The 18358-nt window shown below is 45.8% G+C and overlaps 1 protein-coding gene across 2 annotated transcripts in view; it reads left to right on the top strand.

The window, feature by feature from the left end:
* The window catches only part of pax8 (paired box 8), an 86659-nt gene that overhangs the window by 30184 nt on the left and 38117 nt on the right, over nt 1-18358 (top strand). For both annotated transcript variants that reach the window (XM_085971368.1, XM_085971369.1), the window contains exons 3-5: nt 2482-2647; nt 9250-9447; nt 14874-14959. In XM_085971368.1, coding sequence (XP_085827494.1) covers nt 2482-2647; nt 9250-9447; nt 14874-14959 — 450 coding nt within the window. The remainder of the gene's footprint in view (nt 1-2481; nt 2648-9249; nt 9448-14873; nt 14960-18358) is intronic.

Raw genomic sequence — 18358 nt, 5'->3', positions numbered from 1 at the left:
TAGGCCTGAGTGGCTCTGAGTTTGGGATGGGGAAAAGTCAGCCAGGTTTCTTGCTCCTGATCACTGTCCAGCGACCCCTGCTGGGAATGCATGCATGTGGATGTTGGGTGAAGACTGTTTTGGACATCCTCACTGGCTATGCTCACAAATGAACAATGGCCACTTAGGCAAGGCCCTGTAGAACTTCCAGCACTGTGGAACCATACCCCAGCATGGAGTTAGCACCTTCAGGGGGGGAGGGGGGTAGAAATTAGAGGGGTGGGGAGCAGGAGTCTCAAAATTTGCACAGGGATGATTAAATATGTGTTGATAAACTAATAAAAAGTGGGACTAGTGAGGTTTGGTCATGCTATGAGTGGCGCTCATAACTATATCACCTCCAGCATATTGTCATGTGTTTTCTTACTTTGTTTCCCTTTCAAAGATAATCTCTGATCTCATAAGGCTCAGTCCCACACTGGGCAGCCAATTTACTATGTGAACCCATCATTAATTTTCCAAAACCACAGTTCTGTTCAATATATCTCCCTTTGCTTTCATGGTATTATGGTTACACATATATTGCTGGTGCATGTCTATGTTTTATTGCCATTTTCTTGTCCCACCTCTCAGGTAGAAACGTTCGCAGCTCCCTGGAAGTGGCCAGCATAACATCAATCTACACAGAATTCCTGCAGCAGGCATTGGACTGAGCAACTGGCTTATTTTATGAGGATTTATGGAATATGATTCATCCTGATTATTTCCCAGAGGAAACTGTTCTGGTGGACTGAATTCTTTATTACTGACACTTTTCAGACTGCAGTGGCAGTAACAAGAATGTCATAGAGTCATAGAGTTTAACAGCACAGAAAGAGGCCCTTCGGCCCATCGTGTCTGCGCCGCCCATCCCTCCCTGTCCAGTCTAATCCCATTTTCCAGCATTTGGTCCATAGCCTTGTATGCAATGGCATTTCAAGTGCTCATCCAAATGCTTCTTGAATGTTGTGAGGGTTCCTGCCTCTACCACCCTTTCAGGCAGTGAGTTCCAGCTTCCAACCACCCTCTGGGTGAAAAAGTTCCTCCTCAAATCCCCCCTAAATCTCCTGCCCCTTACCCTGAATCTGTGCCCCCTTGTTATTGACCCCCCTACTAAGGGGAAAAGTTCCTCTTTATCTACCCTATCTATGCCCCTCATCATTTTGTACACCTCAATCAGGTCCCCCCTCAGCCTTCTTTGCTCCAAGGAAAACAACCCCAGCCTGTCCAGTCTCTCTTCATAGCTGAGGCGCTCCATCCCCGGTAACATCCTGGTGAATCTTCTCTGCACCCTCTCCAAAGCAATCACATCCTTCCTATAGTGAGGCGACCAGAACTGCACACAGTACTCCAGCTGTGGCCTCACTAGCGTTTTGTACAGCTCCATCATAACCTCCCTGCTCTTATATTCTATGCCTCTGCTAATGAAGGCAAGTATCCCATAAGCCTTTTTAACCACCTTATCTACCTGTTCCGCTGCCTTCAGGGATCTATGTACATGTACACCAAGGTCCCTCTGACCCTCTGTACTTCCTAGTGTCCTACCACTCATTGTGTATTCCCTTGCCTTATTTGTCCGTCCAAAATGCATCACCTCGCACTTTTCCGGGTTAAATTCCATTTGCCACTTTTCCGCCCATCTGACCAACCCGTTAATATTGTCCTGTAGCCTGAGGCTTTCCTCCTCGCAATTTACCACCCCACCAATTTTCGTGTCATCCGCGAACTTACTGATCATACCCTTTACATTCTCATCCAAATCATTAATGTAGATATTGGTCTGCTTTCATTGCATTGTTGGCTCTACTATATATTTACAACTTTTCACTGTGAGGAGATGGGCTGACTACAGAGGAGGCAGCTGACTCAAGTTGCAACTTTCTTCTCTTTCTTCAGTAGTGGAGACATAAAGGAGAGTTTGAAGTACTGGGCTCTCCAACTTGGCATCGCTTGTGGTTACTGAGGTTGAAACCATAGGGTAGGCAGCTTAGATACTGGAATTGTTAAAGATTTGACCTGCAACAAGATCAAATCACAGTTCCAGCCAACTCCTCAAAATGTTCTCAGTTGGTTGAGGTGGTCACTTGATTGCGCCAATAGATGGAGCTCCATTTTGTAGAACATATCATATCATCCAATGTCCAAAAGGAAGCCTGTGCCACAGTTTATTTCCCTTCCAGGCCAGAAAAATATGTTTAGCAGTAGGCAAACTGCAAAGGGAGAAAATAAATGGGAGATTATTGGGTGTACTGTACTACAGAAAGGTAGATGTATTCAGGGCTGTGTCTGAGAAGTGAAGAGTAAAATACAACAATTTGCATTTAATGTAGTAAAACATCACAAGATGCTTCACAGCGGTGTAATTTTAAACAAAATACACTGCACCATCCACAAATCTTGAGGAAAACAGGTTAAGAAATCTAAATAAACCAGGTGTAAATGGACTGTGCTCTTCCCTTTCAGGACACGGTGGAATAAATCAACTAGGAGGCATGTTTGTGAATGGAAGACCGCTTCCCGACGTGGTAAGGCAGCGGATCGTAGACCTCGCGCATCAAGGAGTGAGGCCATGTGACATTTCTCGACAGCTAAGGGTCAGCCATGGGTGTGTCAGCAAAATCCTCGGCAGGTAAGAGTCAGCATTCATATAAATTAACTTTCAGTGAAATTAATATTCTTAGGTGATGAATGCTGGGGTAGGACAAGAAGTTCCAAAGTATTGCTACCAAAATCTGGATATAACACTATATTCAAACTGATGGTAAAGGCGAGTGTGGTAATGAAGCATACAGAACAGGACGGTCATCTTGTCCATAAGACCCACTTCCCGCTCCCTCGATCCTATTCCCACTAAACTGCTGACCACCCAACTTCCTTTTCTGGCTCCCATGTTAGCTGACATTGTTAACAGTTCTCTTTCCTCAGGTACTGTGCCCCTTTTCTCAAAAAAACAATCACTGACCCCTCCGTCCTTGCAAACTACCACCCCATCTCCAACCTCCCTTTCCACTCCAAGGTCCTTGAACGTGTTGCCGTCTCCCAAATCCGTGCCCATCTTTACCGGAACTCCATGTTTGAACCCCTCCAATCAGGTTTCCGCCCTGCCACAGTACTGAAACAGCTCTCATCAAAGTCACAAATGACATCCTTTGTGACTATGACAAAGGCAAGCTATCCCTCTTTGTCCTTCTTGGCTTGTCTGCCTCCTTTGACATGGTTGACCACTCCATCCTCCTCCAACGCCTCTCCACCGTCGTCCAGCTGGGTGGTACTACACTCACCTGGTTCCATTCTTATCTATCTAATCGTAGCCAGAGAGTCACCTGCAATGGCTTCTCTTCCCGCTCCCGCATCGTTACCTCTGGTACCAAGGATTTATTCTTGGCCCCTTCCTATTTCGCATTTACATGCTGCCCCTAGGCGACATCATCTGAAAATACAGCGTCAGTTTCCACATGCACACTGACGACACCCAGCTCTATCTCACCACCATAGAATCATAGAATAGTTACAGCACGGAAGGCCATTTGGCCCGTCAAGTCTGTGCCGACTCTCAGCTAGTCCCACTGCCCCGCCCTTTCCCTGTAGCCCTGCAATTTTTTTTCCTTCAGATACTTATCCAATTCCCTTTTTGAAAGATAAAATTGAGTCTGCCTCCACCGCTCTTTCAGGCAGTGCATTCCAGATCTTAACCACTTGCTGTGTAAAAAAGATTTTTCTTACATTGCCTTTGGTTCTTTTGCCAATCACCTTAAATTTGTGTCCTCTGGTTTGCGACCCTCTGCCAATATAAACAGTCTAGACCCCTCATGAATTTGAACACCTCTATCAAATTTCCTCTCAATCTTCTCAGCTCCAAGTAGAACAACCCCAGCTTCTCCAGTCTATCAACGTAACTGAAGTCCCTCATTCCTGGAATCATTCTCGTAAATCTTTTCTGCACCCTCTCTAAGGCCTTCACATTCTTCCGAAGGTGCGGTGCCCAGAATTGGACACAGTACTCCAGTTGGGGCCAAACCAGTGTTTTATACAGGTTCATTATAATTTCCACACTTTTGTACTCTATGGGGTCGATTTTCCTGGAGCCGTCAGGCGGGGTTTCAGGCGTGTGGGGGAAATCCCGAAATCGGGGGTCCCGCCACCATCCCGCCCAAAACCCGCCTCCACGTAAGTTTCAGGGGAGGCGGATACCCGCCCCGCACTGGGACCCGCCGACCCGAGGCGGGAAGGGATTAGTGCCAATCAACTGCCTGTTAACAGGTAGTTAACAGGCAGTTTTTAGCCTAATCCCTATTTTGAGGGGTGTCGTGTGGGATTCCCGACGGCTCCAAACCACGCCAGGTTGGAGCAGGCGGGCCGTTGGGTTGAAGGACTTGGAGGGGTCGCGATGTCGGTGTTCAGGTGAGTGATGGGTGCATGACTGCAAAGGTAAGTGTGTTTGGTGTGTCTAAAGAAGTTTAAATTACCTGTACTTACCTTTACAGCCTTTCTTCCTCTAGGTTTCGGGAGTCCATCACTCAGCCGGCACTGAAAGCAAAATGGCTGCGAGCTGTCAAAAGTGACAGCCTTCAGCTTACATTGCCGGTGAGACTTCTAACTCAGTCTGTGTAGAAGGACTCAGGTTAGAAGTCAGACTGTCAGTGTTTGACAGCTTCAAACAGCTGTGAAACACTGATATTTCATCTGTCAAGACCTCTTGACAGATGAAATTTCAGTCTGTGACGTCACCTGTTGCCGGGTGGCCCTTAATTGGCCTGCTGAGCCCGCTGGGCTGGGCGGGCTCAACAAGGTCAATCAAGGGAAAATCGCGTGGATTGGCCGAACGTCGATGTAGGCGGGCCTAAAACCCGAAAGTTGTAGTCCCGCCTCCTTTCCAACAGCTTTATGAAAATCTACCCCAATACCTCCATTTATGAAACCCAGGATCACGTAAGCCTTTTTAACTGCTTTTTCAACCTGCCCTGCCACCTTCTATGTTTCTATTCTTAAGGCTAAAGGGATCAAGGGGTATGGGGAGAAAGCAGGACTGGGTACTGAATTTGGATGATCAGCCATGATCGCATTGAATGGCGGAGCAGGCTCGAGGGGCCGAATGGCCTACTCCTGCTTCTATCTTCTATGTTATGCACACATACCCCCAGGTCTCTCTGTTCGTGCACCCACTTTAGAATTGTACCATTTAGTTTATATGTCCTCTCCTCATTCTTTCTACCAAAATGCATCACTTTACACTTTCTTGCATTAAATTTCATCTGCCACGTGTCCGCCCATTTCTATGTCTTCCTGAAGTCTATTACGCTCCTCCTCACTGTTCACTATACTTACAAGTTTTATGCCATCCACAAATTTTGAAATTGTGCCCTGTACACCCATGTCCAAGTCATTAATATATATCAAGAAAAGCAGTGGTCCTAGAACCGACCCCTGGGGAACACCACTGTATACCTTCCTCCAGTCCGAAAAACAACCATTCACCACTACTCTCATTTTCCTGTCACTTAGCCAATTTCGTATCCAGGCTGCCACTGTCTGTTTTATTCCATGGGCTTCAATTTTGCTGGCAAACCTATGTGACACTTTATCGAACGCCTTTTGGAAATCCATGTACACTACGTCAACCGCATTAACTTCATCAACCCTCTCTGTTACCTCATCAAAAAACTCGATCATGTTGGTTAAACACGATTTGCCTTTAACAAATTAATCCACCCCTATCCAAGTGACTGTTGATTTTGTCCCTGATTACTGTTTCTAAAGGCTTCCCCACTACCGAGTTTAAACTGACTGGCCTGTAGTTGCTGGGTTTATCTTTACACCCTTTTTTGAACAGTGGTGTAACATTTACAATTCTCCAGTCCTCTGGCACCATCCCCGTATCTATGGAGGATTGGAATATTATGGCCAGTACCTCCGCGATTTCCGCCCTCAATTCCCTCAGCATCCTAGGATGCATCCCATCCGCTCCTGGCGATGTATCTACTTTTAGGTACAGCTGGTCTTTCTAATACCTCTTCTTTATCAATTTTTATCCTATCAAGTGTCTCTACTACCTCCTCCTTCATTATGTTGATGGCAGCATGCTCTTCCTTGGTGAAGACAGATGCAAAGGACTCATTTAATACCTCAGTTATATCCTCTGCCTCCATGAATAGGTCTCCTTTTTGGTCCCTAATTGGCCCCACCCCTCCTCTTACTTCCCTTTTACTATTTATATGCCTATAGAAGACTTTTGAATTACCTTTTATATTGGCTGCCATTCTATTCTCATATCCTCTCTTTGTCCCTAATGGCCCAGAAATTCGGGTCGGGGGCTTCCCGCGGGTGTAAGCCCCCGACCTGCACTTACCTTGCGCGCCAGCCGTTGAGCTGTGGGCCCCCGTGGAATTCCGATCCTGGGCCTCCTCCAACTGCCAGCGCGCAGTGCTTGCATATCCCAGGGGCGCAGTTAGTTCGATGCGTCTCCTGGGATCACGTGGGTCATGGGGAGCCAATCGAAGCAGGGAAATACCCATTCATAAGTTTGACAGGAAGAGCTGTCAAAACTTAGAAATACTACAGGCCCCAAAACATCACTAAATCTTCAAATAATTTTTTTTTTAAATCACATTTTTAAAATAAACTATAAATTACATGAAATAACTATTTTAAACAATAATTTAAATTTTTGAAAAAAATAATTTTATTTTCTAACGGGGCTAAAAATAAACTTACCTTTCTTTAAAGTATTTAAAAATAATAAACCTGTGGAAAAAATGTTATAATTTTAATGAATTCACCACTTACCTTGTAAAAAGCAGGCCTTACGCCTGTGTAACTTCTGGAGACTTACCCTCCCGGGAAAACCTGTAAAAAAAACGTAAGTTCGATGCGCACGCGCTGCCTCTCCTGCGCACGCGTTCGACCTCTGAACCCCTTCTTTCAGGGGAACGGAAGTGCCGGTTTCCCGCGCATGCACAGTGCATGCAGGAAACCGGCACTTCCATTGGGCTTACGGGTGAGTACCCCATGCGTACTCACCCGTGGGGACCCGAAGTTCTGGGCCAAAATATTTTCTTTTTCACTTCTCCTCTGACCTTTCTATATACAGCCTGATTCTCAGATGTATTTGCAACCTGACATCTGTCATACATGCTCTTCTTCTGCTTCATCATATTCTCGAACTCTTTCGTCATTCGGGGAGCTCGGATTTTAGTTGCCCTGCCTTTCTCCCTCGTGGGAATGTACCTCGACTGTACCTGAACTATTTCCTCTTTAAACCACTTCTCTCGACCTCCCCACGGTCTCTAAATTGTCAGACTGCTTGTCAGACATCCAGTCTGGATGAGCAGAAATGTTCTCCCATTAAATATTGGGAAGACCAAAGCCATTGTTTTCGGTCCCTGCCACAAACTCCGTTCCCTAGCCACTGACTCCATCCCTCTCCCGAACATCTGCCTGAGGCTGAACCACACTGTTCGGAACTTTGGTGTCATATTTGACCCTGAAATGAGCTTCCGATAACTAAGACTGCCTATTTCCACCTCCGTAACATCGCCCGTCTCCGCCCTTGCCTCAGCTCATCTGCTGCTGAAACCCTCATCCATGCCTTTGTTACCTCTAGACTTGACTATTCCAACGCACTCCTGGCTGGCCTCCCACGTTCTACCCTGCGTAAACTTGAGGTCATCCAAAACTCGGCTGCCCGTGTCCTCCGTTCACCCAACACCCATGTGCTCGCTGGCCTACATTGGCTCCTGGTTAAGCAACGCCTTGATTTCAAAATTCTCATCCTTGTTTTCAAATCCCTCCATGGCCTTGCCCCTCCCTATCTCTGTAATCTCCTCCAGCCCCACAAACCCCTGCGATATCTGCGCTCCTCTAATTCTGCCCTCTTGAGCATCCCTGATTATAATCGCTCGACCATTGGTGGCCATGTCTTCTGTTGCCTCGGCCCTAAGCTCTGGAATTCCCTACCTAAACCTCTCCACCTTGCTACTTCTCTTTCCTCCTTTAAGACGCTCCTTAAAACCGACCATCTGCCCTAATTTCTCCTTATGTGGCTCGGTGTCACATTTTTTGTCTTATGATACTCCTGTGAAGCGCCTTGGGACATTTTACTACATTAAAGGTGCTATATAAATACAAGTTGTTGTTGTCCCAGGTTTGAATCCCGGTCTCTGCTGAGCTAGCTGATCTCAGGTGGGGTCAGCAGTAGGAATGCTACAATTGGCCCCAACACTCTTGGGGTGAAATCAGCCAGAATTCTCACTCCAGATAGCTAACCAGAACCTCTGGCAGGGGCTACTGGATAGTTGGGTGAGGACACAATGGGCTTGGCTCTGATGCTTCCGTTGTCAAATTTGCTGCCTATAATCACTATTTCATGAATAATGGACACTTAGGTGAGGTGACTGGAGGGTGCGTGTGGAACTCTACCCCGTTTTTCTGTAACTCCTTGCTCCTAAGCTCAGGTTTATTTATCCTCCATGTAGACCTCAGAATATCTAAGCATTCTAAAGATGTGGAACTGAATCCATAGTATGAATTGACCTTTAATCGTTGGAGTGAGTATCAAATACCAGCTGTACAGGAGTATTGCTCACTGTAGTCTTGTCGAAGGCCATATTCCAATGATGTCTTGCTTGAGAGTAATTCTCAGGAATAATTTGACAGAGTGATGGGACGCAGCTTTGTGCCTGCAGCTTCCCCACACGGTCACCTCCTTCTTTCAATTATGTCACTTGGCAAGTAGAAACCAGGTACTACCTCACAAGATGTGAAAAACGAAAAGACCAATTGTTCTATTAAATCTGCTCCTTCAGTTACTGTGTAGAAGCTGGAATAACCTGCCTTCTAATCACATTCCCTTGCCCTGTTTTGCTGACAGCAAGAAAAAGGAACTGCATTGAATCGCAGCTCAGTCAGCATCACACATCATACCACACTGTGAGTGGAGGCCCATAGACACATGTAGTATGAGGGCCACAGGTGAAGGGGAGGCAGGCTGCAAATGCCCCCATTGTTTGAGTACCATTGCTATACAATAACAGGAAACAATGTGGATCTGTTGACTTCTGAAAGCTGCAGGTATGTCAGCTTTTTTGGGAGCTGTGGGACATAGCAGAGGGCTGGCAACCCTTTCCTGAATAAAGAATAGTCAACCAAAACTGAAGGAAATGTTTGCAGCTACAAGGTCCAGCCACAGGCTGAGCTGTTTCATCCTTTGACACTGTACTCTGAAATGTGTCACAGGTACTATGAAACAGGCAGCATTATGCCAGGGGTCATCGGGGGCTCTAAGCCAAAGGTTGCTACGCCAACAGTGGTGGAGAAGATAGCAGAATACAAGCGGCAGAACCCTACGATGTTCGCATGGGAAATCCGGGACCGGCTGCTTGCGGAGGGAGTATGTAATAATGACACGGTGCCCAGTGTCAGCTCCATTAACAGGTAAGAGCTGCAGGCTGCTGGATCCAGGCCCAGCACATCATCTCTTTTTTCTGCGAAGTTTGTGCTTAGAAAGGCGAGGGGTGTTAGAGCTGGGGAATGGAACACGTTCCACTTGAGAGACTCAGTGTCAGTATCAGTATCAATCACTCCCAGGTCAGATACAGCAGGAATCTGACGCAGAGTAAAGCTCCCTCTACACTATCCCATCAAACACTCCCAGGGCAGGTACAGCACGGGTTAGATACAGAGTAAAGCTCCCTCTACACTATCCCATCAAACACTCCCAGGGCAGGTACAGCACGGGTTAGATACAGAGTAAAGCTCCCTCTACACTATCCCATCAAACACTCCCAGGGCAGATACAGCACGGGTTAGATACAGAGTAAAGCTCCCTCTACACTGTCTCATCAAACACTCCCAGGGCAGGTACAGCACGGGGTTAGATACAGAGTAAAGCTCCCTCTACACTATCCCATCAAACACTCCCAGGGCAGATACAGCACGGGTTAGATACAGAGTAAAGCTCCCTCTACACTATCCCATCAAACACTCCCAGGGCAGATACAGCACGGGTTAGATACAGAGTAAAGCTCCCTCTACACTGTCTCATCAAACATTCCCAGGGCAGGTACAGCACGGGTTAGATACAGAGTAAAGCTCCCTCTACACTGTCCCATCAAACACTCCCAGGGCAGGTACAGCACGGGTTAGATACAGAGTAAAGCTCCCTCTACACTGTCCCATCAAACACACCCAGGGCAGGTACAGCACAGGGTTTGATACAGAGTATAGCTCCCTCTACACTGTCCCATCAAACACTCCCAGGGCAGGTACAGCACGGGTTAGATACATAGTAAAGCTCCCTCTACACTGTCCCATCAAACACTCCCAGGGCAGGTACAGCACGGGTTAGATACAGAGTAAAGCTCCCTCTACACTGTCCCATCAAACACTCCCAGGGCAGGTACAGCACGGGTTAGATACAGAGTAAAGCTCCCTCTACACTGTCCCATCAAACACACCCAGGGCAGGTACAGCACAGGGTTTGATACAGAGTATAGCTCCCTCTACACTGTCCCATCAAACACTCCCAGGGCAGGTACAGCACGGGTTAGATACAGAGTAAAGCTCCCTCTACACTGTCCCATCAAACACTCCCAGGGCAGGTACAGCACGGGTTAGATACAGAGTAAAGCTCCCTCTACACTGTCCATCAAACACTCCCAGGGCAGGTACAGCACGGGTTAGATACAGAGTAAAGCTCCCTCTACACTGTCCCATCAAACACTCCCAGGGCAGGTACAGCACGGGTTAGATACAGAGTAAAGCTCCCTCTACACTGTCCCATCAAACACTCCCAGGGCAGGTACAGCACGGGTTAGATACAGAGTAAAGCTCCCTCTACACTGTCCCATCAAACACTCCCAGGGCAGGTACAGCATGGGTTAGATACAGAGTAAAGCTCCCTCTACACTGTCCCATCAAACATTCCCAGGGCAGGTACAGCACGGGTTAGATACAGAGTAAAGCTCCTTCTACACTGTCCCATCAAACACTCCCAGGGCAGGTACAGCACGGGTTAGATACAGAGTAAAGCTCTATGAGAAGGATGCACCATCCATGGCTAACTAAGGAAGTTAAGGATGGTATCAAATTGAAAGAAAAGGCATACAATGTTGCCAAGATTAGTGGTAGGCCAGAGGATTGGGAGATTTTTTAGAAACCAGCAAAGGATGACTAAAAAAAATTATAAAGAGGGAGAAGATAGAGTATGAGAGTAAACTAGCAAATAATATAAAAACAGACAGTAAGAGCTTCTACAGGTATATAAAAAGGAAGAGAGTAGCTAAAGTAAACATTGGTCCCTTAGAGGGTGAGACTGGGGAATTAATAATGGGAAATAGAGAAATGGCAGAGACTCTAAACAATTATTTTGGATCGGTCTTCACGGTAGAAGACACTACAACATCCCAATAATAATAGACAATCAAGGGGCTAAAGGGAGGGAGGAACTTAAAACAATCTCTATCACTAGAGAAAAAGTACTAGGCAAACTAATGGGGCTAAAGGCCGACAAGTCCTCTGGACCTGATGGCCTGCATCCTAGGGTCTTAAAAGAAGTGGCTGCAGAGATAGTGGAAGCCAAAATTCCCTAGATTCTGGAGAGGTCCCAGCAGATTGGAAAACCGCAAATGTAACGCCACCATTCAAGAAAGGAGGGAGACAGAAAGCAGGAAACTATAGGCCAGTTAGCCTAACATCTGTCATTGGGAAAATGGTGGAATCCATTATTAAGGAGGTAATAGGCCATTTAGAAAATCATAAGACAATCAAGCAGTCAACATGGTTTTATGAAAGGGAAATCATGCTTGACAAATTTGTTAGAGTTCTTTGAGGATGTAACAAACAGGGTGGATAAAGGGGAACCAGTAGATGTAGTGTATTTGGATTTCCAGGAGGCATTCGATAAGGTGCCACATAAAAGCTTACTGCACAAGATAAGAGCACACGGGGTTGGGGGTAATATATTAGCATGGATAGGGGATTGGCTAACTAACAGAATACAGAGAGTCGGGATAAATGGGTCATTTTCCGGTTGGCAATCAGTAACTAGTGGGGTGCCACAGGGATCAGTGCTGGGGCCTCAACTATTTACAATCTTATATTAATGACTTGGATGAAGGGACCGAGTGTACTGTAGTCAAATTTGCTGATGATAGGTGGGTTAGCAAGTTGTGAGGAGGACACAAAGGGCTCGATTTTCAGTGTGTCGTGGAGTTGGGTTTGGAGGCGTGCGGGTGGTTAAATTCCCAAAATCGGGGGTCCCGACCCCATCTCGCCTCCATGCCAGTTTCAAAGGAGACAGGTACCTGCCCCGCACTGGGACCCGCCTACCCGAGGCGGGAAGGGATTAGTGCCAATTAACTGCCTGTTAACAGGTAGTTAACAGGCAGTTTTTAGCCTAATCCCTATTTTTAAGCTTGAACTGTGGGACTCCCGACAGCTCCAAACCACGCCAAGTTGGAGGAGTCGGGCCGTCGGGTTGAAGGGGTCGAGATGTCGGTGTTCAGGTGGAGTGATGTGTGCATGAGTGCAAAGGTAAGTGTGTTTGGTGTGTCTAAAGTGATTAAATAAGTTTTACATACATTTTCTTACCTTTTCAGCCTTCCTTCCTTTAGGTTTGGGGAGTCTCTCATCTCACCAGCACAGAAAGCAGAATGGCTGCGATCTGTCAAAAGTGACAGCCTGCAGCTTTCTGTGCAGGAGAGATTTCTAACTGAGTCTGTGGAGAAGGACTCAGGTTAGAAGTAAGACTGTCAGTGTTTGACAGCTTCAAACAGCTGTGAAACACTGATATTTCATCTGTCAAAACGTCTTGACAGATGAAATTTCAGTCTGTGACGTCACCTGTTGCCGGGTGGCCCTTAATTGGCCTGCTGAGCCCGCCCAGCGGGCTCAACAAGGTCAATCAAGTTAAAATCGTGTGGATTGGCCGCATCTCGATGGAGGCGGGATTACAACCCCGAAAGTTGTAGTCCCACCTCCTTCCTGACTACTGAATGAAAATCCTGCCCAAAGAGTCGGCAAAGGGATATACTGTAGCTAGGTTAAGTGAGTGGGCAAAAATTTGGCAGATGGAGTATAATGTGGGAAAATGTGAGGTTATCCACTTTGGAAGGAAGAATGAAAAAGCAAATTATTATTTAAATGGAGTGAGACTATAAAATGCTGCGGTACAGAGGGATCGGGGGGTCCGAGTACATGAAACACAAAACGTTAGCATGCAGGTACAGCAATTAATTAGGAAGGCTAATGGAATGTTGGCCTTTATTGCAAGGGGTATGGAGTATAAAAGTAGGGAAGTTTTGAAGCAACTTTACAGGGCGCTGGCGAGACCGCACCTGGAGTACTGCGTACAGTTTTGGTTTCCATATTTAAGGAGGGATATACTTGCATTGGAGGCAGTGCAGAGAAGGTTCACTAGGTTGATTCCTGGGATGAAGGGGTTGACGTATGATGAAAGGTTGAGCAGGTTGGGCCGATACTCATTGAAGTTTAGAAGAATGAGAGGTGATTTTATTGAAACATATAAGATTCTGAGGGGGATTGACAGGGTAGATGCTGAGAGAATGTTTCCCCTAGTGGGGGTATCTAGAACTAGGGGGCATAGTTTCAGAATAAGGGATCGCCCATTTAAGACGGAGATGAGGAGGAATTTCTTCTCTCTGAGGGTCGTGAATCTTTGGAATTCTCTACCCCAGAGAGCTGTGGAGGCGGAGTCAGTGAATATATTCAAGGCGGAGATTGACAGACATTTGAACTACAGGGGTGTCAAGGGGTGTGGGGAGAGAGCGGGAAAGAGGCCAAGACTGGATCAGCCATGATCTTATTGAATGGTGGAGCAGGCTCGAGGGGCCAATTGGCCTACTCCTGCTCCTGTTTCTTATGTTCTTATGTTCTCCCTCTACACTGTCCCACCAAACACTCCTAGGTCTGATGCAGCGGGGGTTAGATACAGAATAAAGCCCCCTCTACACTGCAAAATTACCAAGGCTTTTGCTTCTGATCACTATCCAGTGGCCCCTGCTAAAAATGTGTGTCTGGACTGAATTGGGCTTGGTTGTGTCAAGTAGGCTGCTGACACTCACTGCCTAGACTCACACAGCAAGAATGGCTCCTTGGGCAAGGTACTGTCAGTGCCCATGGAACTCATACCCCAGCAAGAGTCCTTCAGGAATGGAGAGGAGAAAATTGGAAAGCGATGGTATCAGAAATATATCTATTATGGTTGTATTATGTTTTAAAAGTTTAATGTTCATGAGAAATCTGCTAAAAAGTCTAAATTTCCAAAAAGGCTGTTTTGTGACATTCCACTGATAGGGCAACAAGTGTAGCTTTAGTCAGCCCAACACCAGGAATAACTACACTGCAGAATGGTTGTCAGGTTGTGGGGGGAGCATTTCCACTGCTCACTGCCAGGCTTTTTGCTCCCTCTTGTTCTAACTCCCTGCAGGATCAGAAAGTAGATGAATGTGTTGCAGCCCCCGTGCAGTGTGAGGCGGAGGCAGCCTCCAAACCCAGTGCCTGAAATGGTCCAAAACTTGGTTCCGATGAGGTTAGAAGTTTGGTCCCACTGGTCCCTGTTATGGTGATTGGCTTGTCTCAGGTGAGAGCCAGTGCTGTTTGCAGTCCACATGGAGGTGAAGTATTCCAGCTGCTACACAGCAGCAGTCCTTTTTGCTGCTAATAGAGCAGGATTGATGAGGAGTGGGGAGACATCTGTTCATGTGCCTTGCTGGCTTAACTGCAAGAGAATGCGTGACCAAAGTGGAGAAAACTAAGAGGAAAGAAAAGAGAGCAACAGAATAAGGAACAGCAGCTTAATAAGGAGAGCTAAAAATAATTATTTTTTGCTTTGTTGTCAGAATTATAAGAACCAAAGTGCAACAACCATTTCATCTACCTCTTGAAGACCATTCTGGGACGAGACTCAGTCCTGCACACACGCTGGGTAAGTAAAGGCAACATCTTTAAATCACAGAGATAGCCAACATAGGATATTGTATTCTCTAAAAATTACAACAAATTGCTGTATTTCCTGTGACGTTGTGCTCGTAGTGCAGTTAATTTGTGCCATTACATTTTTATGAAAGCGAGTATAACAAAACATTCACATCTAACCACCTCTGAGCCTTGAAATTACATCACGTGACTAGTTTAATGATATTTTAAATTTTGCAGCAGATTGGAAACTCACAAAAATGAGGCCCACATGAACATTTTCCCATTCAATGTTTCACCTTATCCTATATTCGCTAACAGTGTGAGTGGGGTTTCTAGGTTGGGGGTAACCTCTTTGCATTTAGTGGGGTTTCCAAAGTGAGACTGACTTGGCTGGGCTATGTGCACATTAGGCCCAGACTCCCCAGTCACGAGAGGACTTAGAGGAGCTTTGCTAGTGATGGGCGACAACATCACTTGACTGTATTCCATACTACCCAAGGTTCCATCCTTGGCCCCTCATTTGCATGCTGCCCTTTGGAGATATTATTCATAGACATAAAGTCAATTTTCATATGTATGCTGCTGACACCCAATTCTACCTCTCTACCACCATCTTGATTCCACAACCATCTCTGTGTTGTCAGACTGCCTATCTGAAATCAAGTCGCAGATGAGCGAGAACTTTTTCCAACTGAACACTGAGAAAACTGAAGCCCTCTTATTTGGCTCCCACCTAAAACTCCATACCATTCCTCCTGACTACATTCTCCTCTCTGGCCACTCACTCAGGTTCAATTAAATGATGTGGAACCATGGTATCCTGTCCTGACACCAAGCTTCAAACCTCGTATTCATCACCAAGCCCACATACTTCCGCCTTTGGTCCTACCTCACCCCACCTCAAGATTCAATTTCACAAATGCCCTTCTCACTGGCCTTCTGAGCTCCACCCCACACAAATTTCAACTTGTCCAAAACTCCGCTGCTGCTGTCATGCAATAAGCTGGCTTGCTCATCACCCATGTCCCTGCTAACCTCCACTGGCTCTCAACATACAGAATTCAAAATCCTAGCCATAATTTACAAATCTCTTCAGGGCCTCACTTCTGCCTACCTCTGCAACCTTAACCGGCCCCAAGTCCTGCACCCCATGGTCCTCCAACTCTGACATCCTGACATTTCTTGTTCCTGGTTTTCCTCAATTAGAAACAGCTTTCAGCTGTCGCGGTTCTACTCTCTAATGTCCTTCTGAACCCCTCCCACCATGCTACTTCTCTCCCTACCATTAAAAACCTCCTCAAAACCTATTTTTTGACCATCCTTTTGGTTAGCTCTCCTAATTTTCCTACCTGGTTCATTCTCTATGTGAAGCACCTTGGTTATGTAAAAGGTGAATTTTCAGCATTAGTCACTGATTATCAGGCTGTGCTGTTCATAGATCAAACACTGAATCCCATGTTTCTGTTTTTTGATTTATCATAGAAATCAATTTTGCAGTTGTGTACTGGCCCCAAAATTAGAGCAGATTAAACTTGCTGATAGATTGTTGGATTGGTATTGGAGAATATTTCATCTGGCGGTTTACAGGTGCAGGGTAAATTTATGTAAAGACATGATTTCTATCAGAGGCTGCAAGCCTGGAAACTCCCAGCATTGGCAGTAGGCGCTTTCAGGTCTTGCATCATGATACTGATTGACTGCCAGAAAGACCCGGATCTGGACTGACCCGTGAACACAGACACTACAAACAGATCCCCGCAGTCAGGCCGTGCAGTTCCTTAACAAAAACAATGCATGTAATCACAAAAGTAGAATTTATTAAAATTAATTTTGATGGCAGTGGATATATATAATAATATAGTTTAATAGGGCTGCAATTTTCCACTTTAACAGAATTCCACTGCACCTTGGTCAGGACAGGAGTTCTGTGCCCCCTCTCCCACTGGCCCAGAAGTTAAAAAAATTAAAACATTTTCCAAAAAAGTGCTTTAGCCTATGCGATTGTTTGCACAGGCTAAGGCACCCCTTTAATTTTTAAATACACTGCCGTCAAAGCTGCTCCTAGTTCTAGGCATTGCTATGGCACAAATGATGAAAAATACATCGGATGATATATTCCCATTATTTGCATGGCACTGGAGTATACCTGCACATAGTCAGGAACAGAGGACCAGGAGTAGACCATTCAGCCCCTCATGCCTGTTCCGCTAATCAATTAGATCATGGCTGATTTGTATCTTAACTCCATTTACCTGCCTTAGTTCCATACCCCTTAATACCTTGCCTAACAAAATCTATCACTCACAGTTTTGAAATTTTCATCGATTTCCACTCCCCTTTGTGTCAAGAAGTGCTTCCTGACATCACCCCTGAACAGCTTGGCTCTAATTTTAAGATTATGCCTCCTTGCTCTGGACTCCCCCATCAGAGAAAATTGTTTCTCTCTCTCTACCCTATCAAATCCTTTAATCACCCTAAACACCTCAATTAGATCACCCCTTAATCGTTAAAACTCAAGCCAATATAAGTCTATTCGATGCACCCTGTCCTTATACTTTATCCTTTTAGCCCGGGTATAATTGTGGCGATTCTGCACTGCACCCCCTCCAAGGCCAATACATTGTACACTCGATGTCCCTTACAGCAGGAAGTCCCTGCTAAGTAAGAGTTAGAGGGTTTTGCTGTGGGTTGGTTCACAAACGTGTTGCACCACAGAGCTGAAGAGACCAATCCATGCTTGCAACAATATTGATATATTTGTATACTGCATGGAATAGAAAATGTTGTGTTCTGGGATCATTTTGTATTGTCTAGTAGCTAAATAGGTTATTAACTTATAGTGATTGAGCACAAGCAGTTAGAAGTAGTACTGAGCCTTGCTGAAATATAGGAAATTGGAGCAGTACAGAACTCACTCAGTCTGGAATATATAAAGGAACCTTATTACACTGTCTACAATCATCCAGTTCAATATCTTGGCTTGGTGACTGAGAAGAGTTGCCAAATACAGGCCAGGTGTTTCCCACAGGGAGGGAAAAAGAAAGATTGATTGAGTCATGTCACCTAGATCTATCTTCGCACACATTTTGGCAAGTTAGAGAACAGAATAGGGAGAGGTAAGGGAGCAGGCATCGACTGCCCTGTGCCAGAGAATATTGCCATTTTGGTGGGTCCAAAATATTGAAAGCTAAAATAATGTAGAATTGGCAAGGTTACCAATAAAGTCAGCAAGCATGAAAGGACGTTGCTAGCATATCTATAATAAACCTGTCTGCACTCCTTAGTGATGGGTACTGGTCAAGAACAGTTGGCACCAGTGACTCCTTCTACTCTGATTGAATTTTTCGAGGGGGTGACTAGGTGTGTGGATGAGGGAAATGCTGTGGATGTGGTTTACATGGACTTC

Source organism: Somniosus microcephalus, chromosome 30 (genome assembly GCF_052327205.1).
Source record: "Somniosus microcephalus isolate GS21.2 chromosome 30, FLI_Smic_1.0, whole genome shotgun sequence".
NCBI lineage: Eukaryota > Metazoa > Chordata > Chondrichthyes > Squaliformes > Somniosidae > Somniosus > Somniosus microcephalus.
The sequence above is the reverse complement of the archived record's forward strand: the minus strand, read 5'-3'. Positions and strand labels throughout refer to the sequence as shown.